At 36.1% G+C, this 21309-nt stretch overlaps 1 protein-coding gene across 1 annotated transcript; it reads left to right on the plus strand.

Annotated features, from left to right (window-relative positions):
* The first annotated feature begins 597 nt into the window (after positions 1–597).
* Positions 598–21181, plus strand: kitb (KIT proto-oncogene, receptor tyrosine kinase b). Its single transcript, XM_067441816.1, has 21 exons — positions 598–730; positions 3688–3957; positions 4387–4671; positions 5742–5881; positions 5970–6138; positions 6404–6590; positions 7421–7536; positions 7624–7738; positions 8569–8753; positions 10441–10547; positions 11452–11578; positions 11830–11934; positions 12733–12843; positions 15832–15970; positions 16078–16139; positions 16236–16336; positions 16508–16630; positions 17005–17116; positions 18868–18967; positions 19426–19531; positions 19622–21181. Exons 1-21 carry the CDS (start codon positions 649–651, stop codon positions 19778–19780), a joined length of 2901 nt encoding a protein of 966 aa, XP_067297917.1. The 5' UTR covers positions 598–648; the 3' UTR covers positions 19781–21181.
* Positions 21182–21309: the final 128 nt, after the last annotated feature.

Raw genomic sequence — 21309 nt, forward strand, 5'->3', positions numbered from 1 at the left:
GTTAATAGTGAAACTAAATAATAACCTAATACCTATTGGATTAAGTATGCAATTAAGGGACATGTTTGGGATTCATGTGACTCTTTCACACATTTCATAAGCGCATCACAAGTTCTCAGCTGATCAAAATACCTTCATATGTGGGATAAATGTGCTCGTATGTGCGTATAGCCTACATAACATGTAGTATAGCACACACCATTATTTTGGATGTTCAGTGAGTTGGATCTTAAAATAGGCAATGCATCATAAAAGCTGACCGATCAGGTTGTGAACGTATCCTTGCCCTGCTTCAGTATCTTCTTCAGGCTGGTGTTAAAAATGGCTAGCCGAACACTAAGCGGACAAGGAATAAATGAACGAACTAACCAAATGTAACCTAACTATAAACAGACCCAAAAAATAAGTAACTACTAGTAACAAACATAGATACTAGTTCAAAGGATTAAATGTTAAATTGGCTTGCCATACCAAGTGAGTGGAGAGAGAGAGAGAGAGAGAGAGAGAGAGAGAGAGAGAGAGAGAGAGAGAGAGAGAGAGAGAGAGAGAGAGAGAGAGAGAGAGAGAGAGAGAGAGAGAGAGAGAGAGAGAGAGAGAGAGACTTGAAGACGGACAGTCAGAGTTGGATCAGTAGCCTAATACTAATGTATGGACACACGCACACTCAGAGACAGAATGGGTGACGCTTGGTTTCTACGCACATTTCTACTTTTATTCGCCTTACCTGGAGGTGAGAACTTACATTTTCTGTTAAGATACTAAAAAAATGCGTTTTATTAGCCTATTATCATTATTAGTTTTATTAGCCTATTTTTTATTTTAATTTTATTATTTTGATATGTTGCATTGTTTCCCAAAAATATTATGTCCGCAATATGCCTATATTTTTTAGAGTTAATTATGAGCAGATTATATCCAGAGAATTATCCAATTGTTTTGACGACAGATGCAGATGATGGCCGTTAAGAGTTATGTTTTTGTCCATCTGTTATGTAGGCTACGCTCTCTCGAGTTGCGCGCTATCAATCGATTGTTTTATTATGATGTCTACACTTATTGAGCTAAATAGCAATTGATTCATTTCAATTATGGCAAGTTAACTCACACACCGGCCGAATCTCATGTGTTGTGCACAATGTCAATAATTAATTAGCGTGTAATTAGAGTCGCGTAGGTTAAACCTATAGGCTACCAAATACATACAGCGCAAAACTAGCAATCGACTACTAATTTAAAAAAAAAAACTATAGCCTACTGAGATACATTAATAAGTTACAGGCCTGGTCACAAACTGTGCTCAACTAACGGCAGTTTCCTGGTCGAGATTATCGGATAGATTGTAACTGCAAGCAACAGGTGCCGTCCGAGGTGTCTCGTGTTTTTAGCTGACCGCGGGTTGCTTCTACGCGTGTAACTGTATTTTTCACTTTTGAAAATAGTGCAAACATGCAAACATTTTCAAAACTAAAAAAAATCACAGTGTGTGCTATTCAGTTACAATTATAGGAACTATTTGTAGGCTACACAAAGACGTAGGCCTACAACTTTTATTGTCACGTGGTAATGTTGTTTTAATTAGCCTAATTAGTAAAAGTCTAATTTCAGTTAGGCCTATAGCCTAAGTTTTTTCAGGCTGGCAACCTAATAACCCTTCAACAGTAACATAAATTGTTATTAGGACTTTGTTAACACGTGTTTTAAAGTGTTCTGGACCAGAAAGTATGCCACAAACAATTCAAGAATCCTTAAAATTGCTTGGATGTTACGTTGATAAATTCCTCGCTCTTGCTGGTCTGTTGTCATCGTCGCGCCTGTGTGTGTGTGTGTGTGTGTGTGTGTGTGTGTGTGTGTGTGCACGCGCAGTAGTCGAGTGAGTGATTGAATGTTAAAACTATCGGGAAAGCTCCGTACGGGACGGTTAGGCAAACTGGATCCAATCTTCGGCTTTCCTGAGAAAATTGCCTGCCTTAGTCACTAATGCACCCCGTGCTTGTTTCGTATGGTTTGATTCGTCTGGACCGACCATGGCTCATCATGGTGAAGTAACAGATTAGTCATCATCATAGTGCAGATAATGGGAAGAAGGCAGCTCTTAATTGTTTAAATGTGAGGTCATCAAAAAATAACAAACAATGTTTGATAAATTATGCCTTCAATGTTTAAATTGCTTTGTGTTTAAATTTTTGTGTTGATTTTAATCCAAATCTTAATTGCTCTAAATGTTTTATTTATTAATTGTTCCTCCCTTTGTAGAACTTTGAGATTTTCTTTCAAATGTAAAGTGTTTTATAAATAAAGTGTGTGTGTGTGTGTGTGTGTGTGTGTGTGTGTGTGTGTGTGTGTGTGTGTGTGTGTATATATATACATACACACGCACACACACACACACACACACACACACACACACACACATATATATATATATATATATATATATATATATATATATATATATATATATATATATATATATATATATATATATATATATATACACACACACTGATCAGGCATAGGCTATATGATGGTCTCCGTTTTACTGCCAAAACAGTCCTGACTCTTCAAGGCTCGGACTCCCCATGACCCCTAAAGGTGTGCTGTGGTATCTGGTACCAATATGTAAAAAATAAAGCCTAAAAAAATATTGAATTACCTTCATTTAATTATTATAATTATTTTCTTTGCCTAAAGAAAATAAATAGTGCCTATTTTTAAGCCTATAAAATGCAAAAATTATACTCACTGAAATTCTAAATATTTTCACAATTTAATTGTGTTAATTTAATTGTAATATGTTACCATTCATTGTTTTGGCACAGTACTTTTAAAAAAAAATGTTATTAAGCAAAGATGTAATAAATTGTTTAAAAGCGTGAGTAAAGACTTTTGTAATAAGATGTTTATTCCAAATAAATGCTGTTCTTCAGAACTTTGCACTCTTTTAGAAACTTTGTAGAAACTTAGTTTTGGAATAAAGGAATACATTAAAATAATTATATTAAGAATTTATTAACCTCTTAAGATCTGGTATACCATTTTTGGGATTTCCGCCTGGATTTGGCCTATACCCGAATTGAAAAGCTTCCCATACACGCTTACAATGGTGTAAGTTCAAAATGTTGGTGTCCTTTTACAGGAAACCCTTTGAAGTTTCATAAAACACTGCTAAAAGTGATAAACATGTAATAAATTCAGTTTTGAAAGTGTGTAACTCAGGCCCTGTGTGCTCTAGCAACCTGCAGACAGTTTGGGCTGTTTCCACTAAATTACAAAAAAATGTGGGAAAAAGAGGTTTACCTGTGTCATATGCAAGATCTATTTTTTTTAATGTAATAAAATTATTGCACAGTAACAATGCATGTTCATAATTGACATAAAGCATCAATTAAAATATATATTTAAATGTTAATGATCCAAAATATAATAGATTCTCAATAGGGAAAGACTTGTTTTGATCCAGAACTTTTTTTTATTCTGTTTGTCATAATTCAAATATTCAACGCAAATACTTTTAAACATGAGTCGCGGGTCTAAGCTTTTAAAGAATTATCACAGTTACATCTACCATAAAGACCTTCTCACCTTCCTAACGTTTGCTGACTGTCAACAAAGCGCTGCATTAACTGCCTTTGATTCGACCTGATTTGGTATGCAGAGTGAACAGAATGGTGTGTGTTTGTGTTCCAGGATGGTTTAAACTTGTTATCACTCCCGATGCCCCTCATCTGGTGATACTTAAAGGTGGACAACTGGAACTCCGTTGTCATGATGATGCAGAGGCAAGCAAGGGCAGTGTGCGATGGCTGCGGGAAAAAGGTCGGAAAATCGAAGGAGAGCTAAAGGAAGCTGGAGCCAGTGTCATCCTCCTCAACTCCACACAGACACAGCATATGGGCCGTTACACCTGTGAGAACACACAAACAGGAGAGAAGAGCTCTATCTATGTCTATGTGAAAGGTCTGAATATGCATGTTTACACAGTTCGTTTATTTGTTCTTTTGGCCTCAATTCCCACACTTCACTCCTGAAGGAGTATTAAAACTTGAATAGGTCTTTTGTAGAAGCATAAATGCATGTCCTTAAGCTGTGTACTCAAACCACACCTTAGTGTGGATGTGGTTTAATTTCTTTTAATATGTATTATTGTTAACTGTCATTGATTGATGCAGGCATTTGAAGAGCCAAATTGTGTGATAAATCTCTTGCACACACATTTTTTTTTTTACTACTTCCTCATAGACAAGTCCTTCCAGTGTTTAATGTAACGCCCCTTGTTTTGCATTCACCCCCCCCCTCCTTACGTTCTTATGATTTGCATGTCTTTTGTTCCCTTTCTCATCACTCTCTATGTTTTCTACCTAAAATGTCTCGCTTTTTTTCTGACAGATTTGGAGAACGCTTTTGCGCGCTCCATGGTGTACGTCCTTCTGGTGAAGGAAGGAGACGATTGCACTATTCCTTGTTTAGTAACAGATCCAGCTGTCAATCACCTGTCCCTGTTGACCTGTACTGGCACAGCCTTACCAGCTGGCCTCACATACATCACACACCCTCAAAGAGGGATCACCATCAGAAACGTCGCTAAAGCCTTTGATGGCTGCTACGTTTGTGCAGGGCAGATGGATGAAGAACCTGTGAAATCCAGCGTGTATAACTTGGATGTGCGGCTAGGTGTGTGTGTACGTTAGAGCAGTGGCTCTTAAAGGGATACTTCATCATTTGTTCACCCAAATCATTCTAAATCTGTATGCATAATGTTGGAAAAGTCTATCTTTTTTTAGTCCATACAATGAAAGTGAATGTAGCCCAGTGTTACCCCGTTGACTTTCTTCATTTCTTCATTTCTTATCTTTTGTGTTTCACAGAAGAAGGAAAGTCATACATGTTTAAAATGGTGAGAGGGTGGGGAAATTATAGAAATTTCATTTTTAGGTGAACTATCCCCTTGATTTTACATTGGACATCAAAAAAAGCCCATCAAAGCACTAAAGCTGTTTATTGTACAGAAGTAAGCACAAATTTGGGGAATATGGGAAATGTTTTCTCTTCTATATGATGCTAATCTAATTAGATTTGATTATATGATTACGAGCCTTTTTTCCTTCGCATCACAACTCACTATTTGAGAGCCACTTTGGTGGCTGATGGAAAGAGTTTGATAGAGAAATATACCATAAGTAAATTTACTTTCAGCAGTGGAGACACATGAATGTGAAAATTTGGAATAAAGATTTGTTATGTTTTTAAAATAACTCTTAAATGCTCATCAAGACTACATTTGTTTTATGGAAGAAAAAAACAGTAAACACAGTAATATTACAATTTAAAAGAACCGATTTCCTTTAAAATATATTTTCAAATGTTTTTTTATTTTTATTAATGTGATGCAAAAGCTGAATTTTCAGCATCATTACTCAATTTTCAGTGTCACATGCTCTTTCAGAAAACATTCTTTTATTCAGCATAAATTTGATCAAAAGTGACAGTAAAGATATTTTTAATGTTACAAAATATTTATATCTCAAATAAATGCTGTTCATTGAACTTTCTATTCATCAAAGAATCCTGAAAAAAATACTAAAATGTCACAATATTACTGTGTTTACTGTATTTTTGATTCTTGATGAGCATAAAAGATGCCTTTCAAAAACATAAAAAAGCCTCTGACAGTAGTGTCATTGTCATATTATATCCTCGTTGCTTATATACTTTATTGCATGTTTATTGTTTTTGCGGTACAGTCCCGAAGACAGTGCCAGTGATCAGCCTATCCAGAATGGATGATGTGATTCTGATCCAGGATGAGGCGTTTGAGCTCACCTGCAGCACCATCAACATCAACCATGATATCAAAGTGAGCTGGAGTGTCCCTTCAGAAACGGTGAGATCCACACACCTGTTCCATATATTAGATTGCTTCCTGTATGCACAGTACCTTATCTGGACTAATATTGTCAATAATGATTTAGACAGCTACGAAAATCCCTAAATCTATAATCCTGCCTGGTTCTCGAGGATATCAGCGCTCAGCAATACTGAAGTTCAGTTCGGTGAAGATGAACGACTCAGGAGTTTATCAATGTAATGCGAAGAATGAGAAGGGTATCTCCATGGCAACTGTCAATCTGGAGGTTTACGGTAAGAAATGTGCGATTAAGCTGCATCAAATATTAAATCAAATGCTAAATATTATTGACTTTAAGCAGAGAGCAAGAAGAGCAAAACTTGTCGGAAAAAGAATGGGCTAAATTGTAACGCTCAATAAAACAATTGTTGAAATAGAAGTCTCGCCTTGATAGGGTTTTAATTTAACCATGCGTCTTTAAAAACCTTGGCGTTTTCAGCAAAAGACATGTCCCTGGCTAAACAACAGGACCTCTGTTAATGTGTGTGTTTTTGGCAGAGCGTGGTTTCATTAACCTTACGGAGGGAGAGGGCAGTGTGGTGGAGGTGCGAGAGGGAGAGAGTCTGACCCTCAGTGTGGAGATGACTTCATACCCCGAACCCGCCGAGATCTACTGGACCTATAACAACCAACAGCTCAAAAACACATCGGAGCACGTCATTACACTACACAACCAGCAGTACAGGTACACATACCTGCACATGCACTATGCACACACAAACGGTCAATTCTGTGGTAACTCCCCCATTGTTTTTATACACACAGCTTTGTTCTTATCTTATTGCTACTGTTTCTTTAAAGCTGGTTAAAAGTAAATGAGCAGTTGGCATGTTTTTTTATCCTTCCTCACATTTTTTTCTCTTATATTTGGATAATTAGGATAGACAACATAGAACACAAACCTTAAATGAACTATTCATTATAATTATATCGTGGTATTACACTTTTTAAAAATCAAATTCAAGTAAAACGTAGAAATTGTAGAAATTGTCCTACCTTATCATGAACTGTGAAATGATTGAAACAAAAATGTCTTGCTGATATATATATATTTGGGGCTACATTTTTTAAAACAACATTAAAAAAAAAAAAAATATATATATATATATATGGGGCTACATTTTTTTAAAACAACTTAAAAAGTAAAAAAAAAAAAAATCTAATTGCCCAAACTCAGGGATTTGGCCAACTAAAATGTTGCAACAAAATGTAAACAAGGCCTTTTTTACTCTTGTAAGTTAGTAAATAGGATAATTTTACCTACAAATAGTTTTGCTTGAACTACTTCCATCTTTATTTATAAAGGCTAACACCTAAAATATACACTTCCATCTAATATATTTAATATTTTAATACTTTCACAAAATAACCACAGTGTTAAAAAAAAAAAAAGTTAATGTCCATTTGCCAATCACGCATGTCATTACTTTTACAATTAGCATTAGTGACCTAATTTCTAACATTTATACATGAACCTTTAACAGCCATGGAGTTTTGTTTTTTGTAATTTTGCAGGTACATCAGTGAACTGAGGCTGGTTCGAATTCATGGATCAGAGGGTGGGATCTACACGTTTTCAGCCAATCACACATATGCATCTGTCAATCAGTCATTCACCGTCCATGTTATGTGTGAGTTCAGAGGACTGATTGGACTTTAGCTCTTAATTTATTTTTTTATTACACTTTTATACAGTCTTATATAAATCTCTCATTCAGGTAAACCAGTGATAGTTTCCCAGGAGGGGCCAGTTGATGGACAGGTGCGGTGTATTGCTTCAGGATATCCTGTCCCCAAAATATCTTGGTATTACTGCGAGCCGCCACATACACGGTATGACTAACACACAGACTAATATAATCAACTCACACTCAACAATCATACATTAGCATGCATGCTAACACTTTATTTTGATTGTTCACTGTAGGCATTCTACCAACTATAAGTAACTTTGCAACTACATGTGAACTAACTCTCATTAGATTATTAGTATATTGTCTGCTTAATATCGGCTAATGCTTTATTTTGATCGTCTCCCAACAGACATTCTGACTAACTTTGCAACTACATGTCAACTAAAGCCCCGTTAACACCATAGGAAGATACCTATAAAGTTAAAGATATAGTTCTAAAAATAGTTCTCAATATTAAAGAATACCAGAGTTCACAACACAGCTATAAAGATAACGACACAGAGAAACTATATAGTTGGAAACACTTCCAGAACTAGTTTATCCAGCTGATGAACGATAAAAAAAGACAGCCAATCAGAATCCACCAACAGACAAGCACACGCTTAGAATAAACAGAACGATATCGTCCACTGTTGTGGACGCTAATATAGTTATCTTTAAAGTTATCGTTCTTGGTGTGAACGAGCCTTTATTCAACTAACACCTAGTCTACTAGTACTCTAATGAGAGTAGTTGACATGTTGTTGCAAAGTTACTTATAGTTAGTAGAATGTCTAAAGTGGGCCAATTAATGAACGCACACATATCTGTTAACAAACTATTGAGAGTATTTTTTTACAGTTTTTTTGCAGAGTATTGCAGTTTCACAAAGCCATTTAGAATAGTAAGTATTTCTTAGATGATAAAATATGTTCTATGGATATAATAGCTGCTTGTCGTATTCTTTTGGCTTTTTATATTATCTGACAGGTGCTCCCTCTTGTTGAATGCGACGCAGGCCGATGAGGAGGTTGCCATGGTAACGGTGTCAGGGTCAGAGTTTGGACGAAGCGAGGTGGAGAGTCGACTTAATATCAGCAAAGGAAAATTTCACACTCTTGAGTGTGTGGCAAAAACCCAGGGCGAGCATGCCTACACTCTCTTTTCCATCAGCGGTGAGATTTATTCATGTTTATCTAAATAAGGACATACCTTACACTTACCCTAGAGTCAATGACTGTTTTTCTCAAACTAATCACAAATATAACATTAAACACCAATTATCCAGGTCCAAAAAGATAATGCTTGTTGTTTAATAAAATACAGTTGTTACAGCGGTGTCAGTGTGGCCTAGTCGTGCAATATCAAAACCAGAAAGAAAAAGCTTTCTACAGACTGTCCTTTACCCAAACCCCTAATGCTGCTTTTAGCTCCTCTCAGGAAGCTGCTGTTTACAAGTTCAGAAATCATAATTACTATGATGTTCAAGTGATTTTAGTTGGAAAAAATGGAGGCAATTTCATGATTATTTCCCCCTTTTTTCACTTACTGATAAGACAGGAAGCTTTTTTCACTCTAATGCAACAAAATGAAAAGCAAAGGATGCACATTAGGTCTGTAATATATGGTTTGTTACTATGAAATAGAAAGTGATGGAAAATGCAGTTTGATCACTCAAGCCTGTGAACAAAAAAAGAAGAAAAAAGAAGAAAAAAGATTTTGATAATTGATATTTTTATTCAGCAGAGATGGTTTGAATTCATAATCATTTATAAGGTTACACAAGATTTTAGTTTTAAATTGATTTTTCCACTTTCTATTCATAAATGAATCCTGAAAATAATAGATAACAGAAATACAGAAATACAATTTTTGTTATCACAGAAATGCATTTGAATTTAAAATATATTAAAATAGAAATCAGTTATTTTAAACTGTAATACTGTATAAATAATATAAACATATATATATATATATATATATATATATATATATATATATATATATATATATATATATATATATATATATATATATATATATATATATATATATATATTATATATATATACAGACAGTCTGTATATATATATATATATTACATAATAGAGTCAGATCATTTGGTCACATCTACCCAGATACACCAAAACATTGTATTTTTGTTGAAGTGGGCTATTCATAACAATTAAGCTACAATTAAACTTTATTTACCCAATTGATTATTTAAAAATTTTTTCGTCAAGGACATCAAATTGAGGCTGTCAGATTAGGTTAATTTAATTAATCTCATAGATAATCATTAGCTAATTTCCCTAGACAAAACAAACATATTTTAGTTGAAGTTACATTCATTACAATTAAGCTACAATTAAACTTTATTTACCTAATTTATGAATCTTTTTTTACCTTCAAGGACATCAAATGGAGGTTTTGTCAGATTAGGCTAATTTAATTTAGCTCTCATGGTTCATAGCTATAATTATTAGCTAATTTCCCCACTCTCCAAAACAAACATTCTATTTTGTTGAGGTGGGCCATTCATGCCAAAGTGTTATTGAGATAGTAGAGAGTCACAAGCCCATTCACGCCCAAACACACACACGGCTGTTAACAGATAATCCCTGAATGTTCTCAGACACACACTGAGCTTGTTGACAGATATGAGGGATTATTATTTTGTGCAGTGTGTGCACATTAGGATTTGTTACTGACGCTAAGCTCTTAAAATCCTCTGAAAAACAGATTTAAAACACTCACCTCATTAAAATTGTACTGTGAATTAAGAAGTATTAATGTTTTAAATGCAGATGTGGTGAGTGTGTGCATATTTATGTACGTGTGGGCATGTGTTTCTCTCCCCAGAAAGAACTGTGCCCCATAAACTCTTCACACCTCTGTTGTCTGGTGTCGTGTCCACTTCTGTTCTGCTTAGTTTAATTGTGGTGGTTCTGCTCTTCAAGTACATGCAGGTACACCCCAACACACACAATACAAAAAAAAATATATATATATAGCTTAAAGGGTTAGTTCACCCCAAAATGAAATTTCTTTCATTAATGACTCACCCCAATGTTGTTCCACACCCGTAAGACCTCCATTCATCTTCTGAACACAGTTTAAGATATTTTAGATTTAGTCAGAGGGCTTTCTGTCCTTTGAATGTAAGTGTATGCCCACTTGCTGTCCACGTCCAGAAGGTAATGAAAACATCATCAGAGTAGTCCATATGTAACACCAGCTGGTTAGTTAGACTCTTTTGAAGCATTGACGATACATTTTGGTCCAAAAATAACAAAAACTACGACTTTTTCAGCATTGTCTTCTCTTCCGTGTTCCTCAAATAAAGAATCAAACGGTCATAAATTATAATTCGGATCGCGTGTCATACTGGCAAACTGCTGAAATCACGTGACATTGGTGATACGAATCACGAATCAATCCGCTGATTCACGACCGTTTGATTCTTTATTTGAGGTTTGAAAACAAATGCGGAAGAGAAGACAATGCTGAATAAAGTCGTATTTTTTGTTATTTTTGGACCAAAATGTATTGTTGACGCTTCAAAAGAGTCTAACTAACCAACTGATGTCACATATGGACTACTCTGATGATGTTTTTATCACCTTCTGGACGTGGACAGCAAGTGGGCATACATTTACATTCAAAGGACAGAAAGCCCTCGGACTAAATCTAAAATATCTTAAACTGTGTTCCGAGGATGAACGGAGGTCTTACGGGTGTGGAACGAAATTGGGGTCATTAATTACATAAATTTCATTTTTGGGTGAACTAACCCTTTAAATTGCTAGCAATTAGTTCTGCTTTTATTTATTTCACTTGTATTCCCTGCTTGCCATTTTGTACACTGCATAGAAACCCAAATATGAGATCCATTGGAAGGTGATCGACAGATTTGATGGCAACAATTATACCTACATTGACCCGACGCAGCTGCCTTATGACCCCAAATGGGAGTTTCCACGGGAAAGACTACGCTTTGGTAATGGCGTTCACATTACACATAAATCTAAACGTCATGATTACACAATAGCTCATTATTTAATCGGACTAAAAGTGTACGTATACACACACACACACACACACACACACACACACACACACACACACACACACACACACGCACACATATAATTATAATAATAATCTAGTGCTTATTAAAGTGGTTTGAGTTTGATAATAATGATAATAGTGGTAATTAAGAGTTTATGGTTGTTGTTTGTTATGATAAAGGAAAAATCCTTGGCTCTGGAGCATTTGGTAAAGTGGTGGCAGCTACTGCATATGGACTCATATCCGCTGACACAGTGACCACTGTTGCTGTAAAAATGCTAAAGCGTGAGTATGTCTGGATGTATGATGTAATGTGTAAAGTACACTGCCTGGTCCCCCCAAAAAAATAAAAAATTACTGTTTAGATGTAGATAGACAAATGCTTAAAAGTCTATGATTGGATTAATATTGCATTGATTATTGCGTTTCAAGCATGTTGAACGTTTTTAGAGGACTTTACAGATTGCTTGACTCTTGCATTGTCAATACAATACAATATCTTGAACAAACTTTGATGCACCACTTGATTAAAATAACATGTATTGCCATCAAGAGGTTCATACATTTTTGGTCAAGATCTTGTATTAGCAAATCAATAGTCAAGCTCTCTGTAAAGTCTACTCCAGCACATCCCAAATACTTTCAATTCATTCAGAGCGGTGCCAATTTCATGTGTAAAAATGATTCTTCATGCTCCCTCCCAACCTATTCTTTCACAGTTTAAGCCTGATGAATGATATTGTCATTCTGGCATATGGACATATGACATATGGTCTTCCTACATGGTTGTTTAAGAAATTAAAAGCTACACACTCCATTAATTAGGCTTAGAAGAACTGTTGGCAAACATATAAAATGCTAGAAGCATAATAATCACAGCGAAAATGATTCAGTCATAGACTCTTGAGCATGTGCCTATTGAAATCCAAACAGCAACTTTTTTTTTTGTTTTTTTTTGACCAGGCAGTGTATGTATATATAGATTCCAATCATTGGTTTTCAAAACTTGGAATGTCTATCTAATATATCTGTGTATATTTGTGTGTGTGTGTGTGTCTGTGTATCTGTGGATTTTCCCCTAAGCGAGTGCTCACTCCACTGAGAAAGAGGCTCTAATGTCAGAGTTGAAAGTTCTGAGCTACATTGGCAACCATATAAACATTGTCAACTTGCTTGGTGCCTGTACAGTAGGAGGTAAGTGGTAAATATGGATTCAATCACATTAAAACAGCGGTGACAGGTTAAAGAGAGATTACAATAAGTTTAATATTTATTGTTTCTCATGTCATTCCAATTCCTATATTGTTTTCTTTCTTTTGGTTGAAACACAGCAGATTTTAAGAAAATGCGTTACTTTTTCAAATAAGGAAAGTGGATTTATACTGCACCACAAAAGTAGAAAACAGTAGTATTTGTCTCTCGAAATTATTGTCTGCTCTTCACACAAATCTTTTGTATAGTTTTTTTATAGGGTTATACTTTGTATATAGCTTATGGACTTGGAATATAACATATATGGGGCTTTTTGTCATACAAGGAGCAGTTTGGACATTCTCCCTAAACTATATGATAGGAGAATGAGATGCACTATATTGCCAAAAGTATTGGGACACCCTTCCAAATGATTGAATTCAGGTGTTTCAATCTCTTCCATGGCCACAGGGGAATAAAATCAAGGACCTATAGTATGCAGACGCTTCTACAAACATTTGTGAAAGAATGGGTCGCTCATATAGGAGCTGTAAGTGAATTCAAGTGTGGTGTGCAATAAGTCCAATCCAGAAATTTCCTCACTACTAAATATTCCACGTTCAACTGTTAGTGGTATTATAACAAAGTGGAAGCACTTAGATCAAGAACAGTGCTTAGTCACTTAAACTCCATGGACCCTGTGCAGGGACGGGAATGACATTGTCATGTATATACTTTGCATTTTAAATGTCTGTGGAGAAGCTATGATGTCACTTTGGCATTTGTTTTACACAAAGTAATGTATTTACACTAAATTACTCTGGTGCCATTTCCGCCTGGATTTGGCCTACCCAAATTTAAAAGCCTACCATACACACATACAGTGGTCTAGGTTCAAAATGTTGGTGTCATTTTACAGGAAACCGTTTAAAGTTTCATAAAACACTGCTAAAAGTGATAAACATGTAATTATATGTTGTGTAAGCTGTTATAACCCCCCCCCCCCCCCCCAAAAAAAAAAAACGCTTTTAGATTTTTTAAAATAGAAATTAATTTTTGAAAGTGTGTAACTCAGGCCCTGTGTGCTCTAGGACCCTGCAGACAGTTTGGGCTGTTTCCAGCATAAAAAAATAATTTAATGACACTGGAATATTGCATTTATATCACTGTATATGGTGGGTGGAGGGGGGTAGCGGGGGGAGGGAAAAAGGAGGAGGGGGGGGGGTCATCCCTTCAGACCCATTTGAATAAATCTTGCATACAACATGACACAGACAAACTTCTCTTTTCCACTTTTTTCTGTAATTTAGTGGAAATAACCCAAACTGTCTGCAGGTTCCTAGAGCACACAGGGCCTGAGTTACACACTTTCAAAAATGAATCAAAAAGCACCTACTTTATTGGGGGGTTATAACAGCTTAGACAACATATGTACGGAGTACGGTGTACTCAAATGTACGGTTAATTTTTAAGATTCTTAATAATAGCGCACCTCCACCACTGAGGAGATTTGTACAGCTCTGCTCAGAACAACCAGGACATCTAGGTCCACAAGTCGAAATGACTGCAGATTATCTAATAGAAGCTCTGCCTTTGCACAGACAGCCTTCTCATTCAAAGCTGTTAAAGAATGGAACAATCTTCCAGATAGTCTTAAATTATCCTCTGATCTGAAGTACTTCTCGCAAAATGTTAGAAAGGTATTATTAGATAATCAGTTATGCCAGCATTGACTATGTTTATTGGTTAGTCAAGTTTTTAATGTAGAAATTTTACATGGTTTATTGTTGACAGTATGTATAGGGTTAGTTTAGGCTGAAGTATGACTGTAAATATGGTTGTAAATAGATAGTGAGTTATTGATGTTTAGATGCATAGATTTTATTGTTTTATCTGCCCAGGGACTGCGGATGGAAATTAGCTGTAGCTAAATCTGGTGTGAAGCATCTTTTCTCTTGGAAGATTAATGTACTTGCACATGGTCCCTGTCAAATAAATAATAAACAAACAAATAAACAAAATAAATATACTTACATGTTTATCACTTTTAGCAGTGTTTTATGTAACTTCAAAGGGTTTCCTGTAAAATGACACCAACATTTTGAACCTAGACCACTGTATGTGTGTATGGGAGGCTTTTCAATTTGGGTATAGGCCAAATCCAGGCGGAAATCCCAAAAAATGGCCCTGGAGTGTAAGAGGTTAGAGAGCCTTATGGAATGGCTGAGTAGCTGCATTCAAGCCTTACATCACCAATGTGTGCAATGCAAAGCATCAGATGCAGTGGTGTAAAGCAGTGGAGATGTATTCTCTGGAGTGACGAATCACGCTTCTCTGTCTGGCAATCCGATGGACAAGTTTGGGTTTGGCGGTTGCCAGGAGAACAGTACTTGCCTAACTGCATTGTGACAGGTGTAAAGTTTGGTGGAGGGGGTATTATGGTTTGTGGGGGATTTCAGGGGCTGGGCATGGCCCCATAGTTCCAGTGAAAGGAACTCTTATATTTCAACATAAAATATTTTTTCATGCTTCTAACTTTGTGGGAACAGTTTGGGGATGGCCCCTTCCTGTTCAAACATTACTGCACACCAGTGCACAAAACAAGGTCTATGGACATGGATGAGCAAGTTTGTTGTGAAGGAACTTGAGTTGCCTGACCTCAACTCGATATAAAACCTTTAGGATGAATTAGAGTGGAGACTGCAAGCTAGGCCTTCTCGTCCAACATCAGTGTCTGACCTCACAAATGTGCTTCTATAAGAAGGAAAATCCCTTAAATACACTCCTAAACCTTGTGGAAAGCCTTCCTAGAAGAGCTGAAGCTGTTATAGATGCAAAGGGTGGGCCAACTCTAAACCCTACAGATTAAGAATGGGATTTAAGTTCATGTGCATGTAAAGGCAGGAGTCCCAAAACTTTTGGCAATACTAGTGTATTTTGGTGAACTGTAAATTTTTGGGATAATTTTTCCTTGACAATTGTTTTCAACAGGCCCTACTCTAGTGATCACAGAATACTGTTGCTATGGCGACATGTTGAACTTCCTAAGAAGAAAACGAGATGCGTTTTTCAGTTCCAAAACAGGCGATGGATATTACAAAAATCTGCTCAGCCAAATACAGCCTTCAAGGTAAAATATGTCTGAGAAATGTGGTGCAAAATTTATAAGAGTATAGATGTCCTTTTGTTAGGTTTTTGTAATGTAATACACCGTCTATTATATGCTGGTGCACACAGAGAGAGCACTGATAATGGTTACATGCCCATGAGGTCGTATCAGAAGAGGTCGAATCAGACAGGTAAAGCCCATCCTAAGAAAATACAAGCAAAATACAGCCACATTGACCACCAATCTTCATTATTTTACACGTTTTAATCGGTATTATCTCTCTCAGAATGGTGTGATGATAAAGATGATCTCTCTTTGGATACTGAGGATTTACTGAGCTTCTCATATCAAGTAGCTAAAGGCATGGACTTCCTTACATCCAAAAATGTGAGTGTGTATTACATTTATTCACCTCTCAAATTTCAGAGTGGGTCTAACATTAGAGGCTCTGTAATGTTATCACATTTTCATTTGGAATTGAGGTTATAGTTTTAATGGTGAATACATACATTTTTGACTAACAAATGTATATTTATGTGTGTTGCCATATATTTTAAGTGTATTCACAGAGATCTGGCTGCTAGGAATGTTTTGCTGACTCAGGGTCGGGTAGCAAAGATATGTGATTTCGGTCTGGCACGTGACATCACTAGAGATTCCAGCTACGTCCTGAGAGGAAATGTAAGGGAGTCTTGTATATCCGTTATCACACTCACACCTACTTTCTAATATCATATTAAGAATTTTATTTGAGATTTTAAGTAGTAAATGCACCATTGATTTAAAGGGATAGTTTAAAATTATTTACTCACCCTCATGTTGTTTTAAACTTTCTGTGGAACACAAGAGAAGGTATTTTAGAGAATGTTTCAACTGTAACATATAATGAAAATATAATGAAAGTCAGTTGAATTTGTCCATATAATGAAATGAAAATCATATATTGAAAGTCAGTGGAGTCCAAAACAACATCAAATGATGTAAATGATGACCAAATGTTAATTTTTTATACTAAAGCACTGTTCAGTATCATGAATGCTGTGTTTCCTGTTTAGGCACGTCTACCAGTGAAATGGATGTCCCCAGAGAGCTTGTTTGCTTGTGTGTACACTTTTGAGAGTGATGTCTGGTCCTATGGCATCTTACTATGGGAGATATTTTCTCTAGGTCTGTATGAGCTAGTGTCAGGCCTATTTAAGATTATACATACATACATACATGCAGACTCCAGAGGCCTGTTGCATGAAGCTAGCTGAACAAACTCTGAGCTTCAGAGTAGGTTTAGAGTTGACAAATCCAGATAAATCCAACCTGGTTTAGATCAAGTTCAACCGTTTCTCAAAGCTCGTTATAAACTTTCTCTGTCAACTCAGGTTTAATCCAGAGTTAGTGATTAACTCTGAAGCACGTGCACCTGAAAGTGTGACACGTGCGGCAAACAGCCAATCACAGCGTCTGTTTGATTCACTTCTCTTCTGAAGATTGAGAGATTGTTTTGAAAATGACTGAAATTAAATGTGTTTACAAGGCAGGAATAAACACTGCTGCTGTTTGAGAAGGCAGCTGAAAGAATATCTGAATATATCAATGCATAAGGTGTATCAAAGAAATATGCCTAATAATTATAGGTTCACAAAGAGCTCAAATGAATACACGTTGTTTAAAAGAATTATGAATGCATGTATTATATTTATATTACTATTTCGCTACTTGTCATTTAAAATAATATTTATATAGTGCCTTGCGAAAATATCCGCCCCCCTTGAACTTTGTGACCTTTTGCCACATTTCAGGCTTCAAACATAATGATATGAAACTGTAATTTTTTGTGAAGAATCAACAAGTGGGACAATCATGACGTGGAACGAAATTTATTGGATATTTCACTTTTTTAACAAATCAAACACTGAAAAATTGGGCGTGCAAAATTATTCGGCCTCTTTACTTTCAGTGCAGCAAACTCTCCAGAAGTTCAGTGAGGATCTCTAAATGATGAGGATATCTTTAAGAAATGGCTTTCTTCTTGCCACTCTTCCAGAAAGGCCAGATTTGTGCAGTATATGACTGATTGTTGTCCTTTGGACAGAGTCTCCCACCTCAGCTGTAGATCTCTGCAGTTCATCCAGAGTGATCATCGCCTCTTGGCTGCATCTCTGATCAGTCTTCTCCTTGTATGAGCTGAAAGTTTAGAGGGACGGCCCGGTCTTGGTAGATTTGCAGTGGTCTGATACTCCAGCCATTTCAATATTATCGTTTGCACAGTGCTCCTTGGGATGTTTAAAGCTTGAGAAATCTTTTTGTATCCAAATCCAGCTTTAAACTTCTCCACAACAGTATCTTGGACCTGCCTGGTGTGTTCCTTGTTCTTCATGATGCTCTCTGCGCTTTAAACAGACCTCTGAGACTATCACAGTGCAGGTGCATTTATACGGAGACTTGATTACACACAGGTGGATTCTATTTATCATCATTAGTCATTTAGGTCAACATTGGATCATTCAGAGATCCTCACTGAACTTCTGGAGAGAGTTTGCTGCACTGAAAGTAAAGGGGCCGAATAATTTTGCACGCCTAATTTTTCAGTTTTTGATTTGTTAAAAGTTACAAATATCCAATAAATTTCATTCCACGTCATGATTGTGTCCCACTTGTTGATTCTTCACAAAAAATTACAGTTTCATATCATTATGTTTGAAGCCTGAATTGTGGCAAAAGTTTGCAAAGTTCAAAGGGGCCGAATACTTTCGCAAGGCACTGTATGTATGTATGTATGTGTATATATATATATATAATGGTTGGTATTGCTTGTTTACCTGTAAGGTGACCGTAGGTGTTTTGAAAGGCATCGTCAAATAAAATGCAGTATTATTATAAGTGACTTTTTATGAAGGTCTTATGAAGTGAACATTTGCCTGCAGGTAACACGCCTTATCCAGGGATTCCAGTTGGATCCACATTCTATAAGATGATACAAGATGGATACAGAATGACTGAACCTGAGTTTGCCCCAATTGAAATGTAAGATAATTATACAATTCCATTCATACACATACAGTGGAGCAAAAAAATATTTAGTCAGCCACCAACTGTGCAAGTTCTCCCACTTAAAAAGATGAGAGAGGCCCGTAATTTTCATCATAGATACACCTCAAAGACAGAATGAGAAAAAAAATCCAGAAAATCCCATTGTCTGATTTTTAAATAATGTATTTGCAATTTATGGTGGAAAATAAGTATTTGGCCAATAACAAAAGTTAATCTCAATACTTTGTTATATACCCATTGTTGGCAATGACAGAGGTCAAATGTTTTCTGTAAGTCTCCACAAGGTTTTTACACAATGTTCCTGGTAGTTTCTCCCATTCCTCCATGCAGATCTCCTCTAGAGCAGTGATGTTTTGGGGCTCTCGCTGTGTCCCACTTGTTGTTGACTCTTCACAAAAAATTACAGTCCCATATTATTTGTGCGTTACCAGTTACGAGGTAATGAGATGGTGTTGGAGTGCTGACCCTCTGAAGAGGCCAACCTTTAAAAAACTTGTGGAAAGGACTGAACTCCTGCTGTCGGAAACCACTAAACATGTACGTTTTGACTCAGCTTAAAACATTTTGACTCAAAAACTGCTGACAATGAACCAGTTTCTTCAGTTAGGTTTATAATTATGTTTGCAGGATTACTTGAATCTCAGCACTAGTGGCAGCTGTGAAGCATTTGTTCCTCCAGACCTGCAGAGGGCACAGCGGCTGAGTTCTGTGGGCAGCTCGACAGCCTCAACTCAACCCCTGCTGCAGGCAACAAATGATGTTTTTCTGGAACATCAGAGCATATAAATGACCTCACGTTCTTCGTTTTGCCTCAAAATCATTATTTTCTCAATGGGTTTGACCTAAAAGCCTTATCCTCCATTTAAATACTGACTTAAATTGTGGCATTTAAGGGCATCTCCTAAGATTCCCTGCTCTGTTTGGCTCAATGCAACTCCATTAGCCTTGTCTTCCATTATATTTCAAATCTGTCAAGACACAGCATGTCCAGCCATATAACATATTTTCTTCTAAATGTAGCTGGGCTCCATTTTCCTGTATTGATCATAGTATTTTGAGTGCATGAGCAGATACATGGCCAGGCAAGCATTTAGATATAGAACCTAATGTTACCTCACTAGATAAATGACCAGCTCTACTAATGGCATCATTGTGCATCGTGTCTCTGTGATGGTGTTTTGTTGTGTATTCTTTTGTCTTCGTGCTTCTCTGCGTGAACAAGTACTGTACTGCAAGTACATCTTAGAGCAAGTAACAGTAAGGTAGGTCAGTGGTAAAGATGTTAAACCTAAAGCGAGTCTTGTTTAATGTCTCTATCTGAATCCCTTAATTCCAACGAATGGAGGCTCTCATTCATGCATTTGTACTGATTTTAGCATGTCATTACTCTCAGGTAAGTATTATAATAATGCGTTATCAATTTGTAATGCTATATTGTATCTATGAGATCCCTCTCCTAACTAAAGTTGTACTTACTGGTAAATGTATTAATGCAGAAAAGACAACTAGGATGTTTACATTCATTTTTTGAGTTTGGAAATGAACATTTGAACTTTTGATTGTGTGTGTATATGTATAAATAAAATGTGTTTCAGTGTAAAACTGAGATAATCATATTTGGATTGTACATTGTTTGTTGTAATTGACTGGATTCTATTCTTCAAAAGTGGTTAACTAGGCTGCAGTAGCTTGAGTAAACTTTTTTTTCTTGAAGCATGCTTAAAAGACAAGGAACATATCAGACATCTGCTCGTTGCTAATTCTTCCAGTAGATCAAAGGGTTATACTAAATTATTCAGCCAACTAAACCACGTTCGAAGGATGGAATGTGGTTTGAAAAGAATCAAATGTTTTTGAATGTTGACTGTGACGACTTGAACTGCTATGAGATTTGACTTTGTAAATATCTGATGTGTCAAGCTATTTTTTCAACTTGTAGTGTTATGTCAGAAATAAAAGCAGTAAGGAATTATGTAACTGTTTTTATACAGAATAAATTAAGTGTAAAGGACCTATTGCATGAATTGTGTATTTTTAAAATGGGTGCAAATCCTTAAAATATATGTAATTATGCATGTTAAAATACAATTATGTTTGTTTTAATATCCATCTTCTAATTTGGAGCATCCAAACCAGCAACATTAGCAAAACAATGGTGCAAGTTTGGGATGATACTATTGGTTTGTCTGACCAATGACAGACAATGGGTGTGTTCAAAAACTATTCTGGCAATTCCATTTGGTCCTGCAGTTAGCAGTATTCATTAAAAAAAGAAGCAAATCAAGATCTCTGTACACAACTTGAATAACATTGTT

Source organism: Pseudorasbora parva, chromosome 4, assembly GCF_024679245.1.
Source record: "Pseudorasbora parva isolate DD20220531a chromosome 4, ASM2467924v1, whole genome shotgun sequence".
Classification (NCBI taxonomy): Eukaryota; Metazoa; Chordata; class Actinopteri; order Cypriniformes; family Gobionidae; genus Pseudorasbora; species Pseudorasbora parva.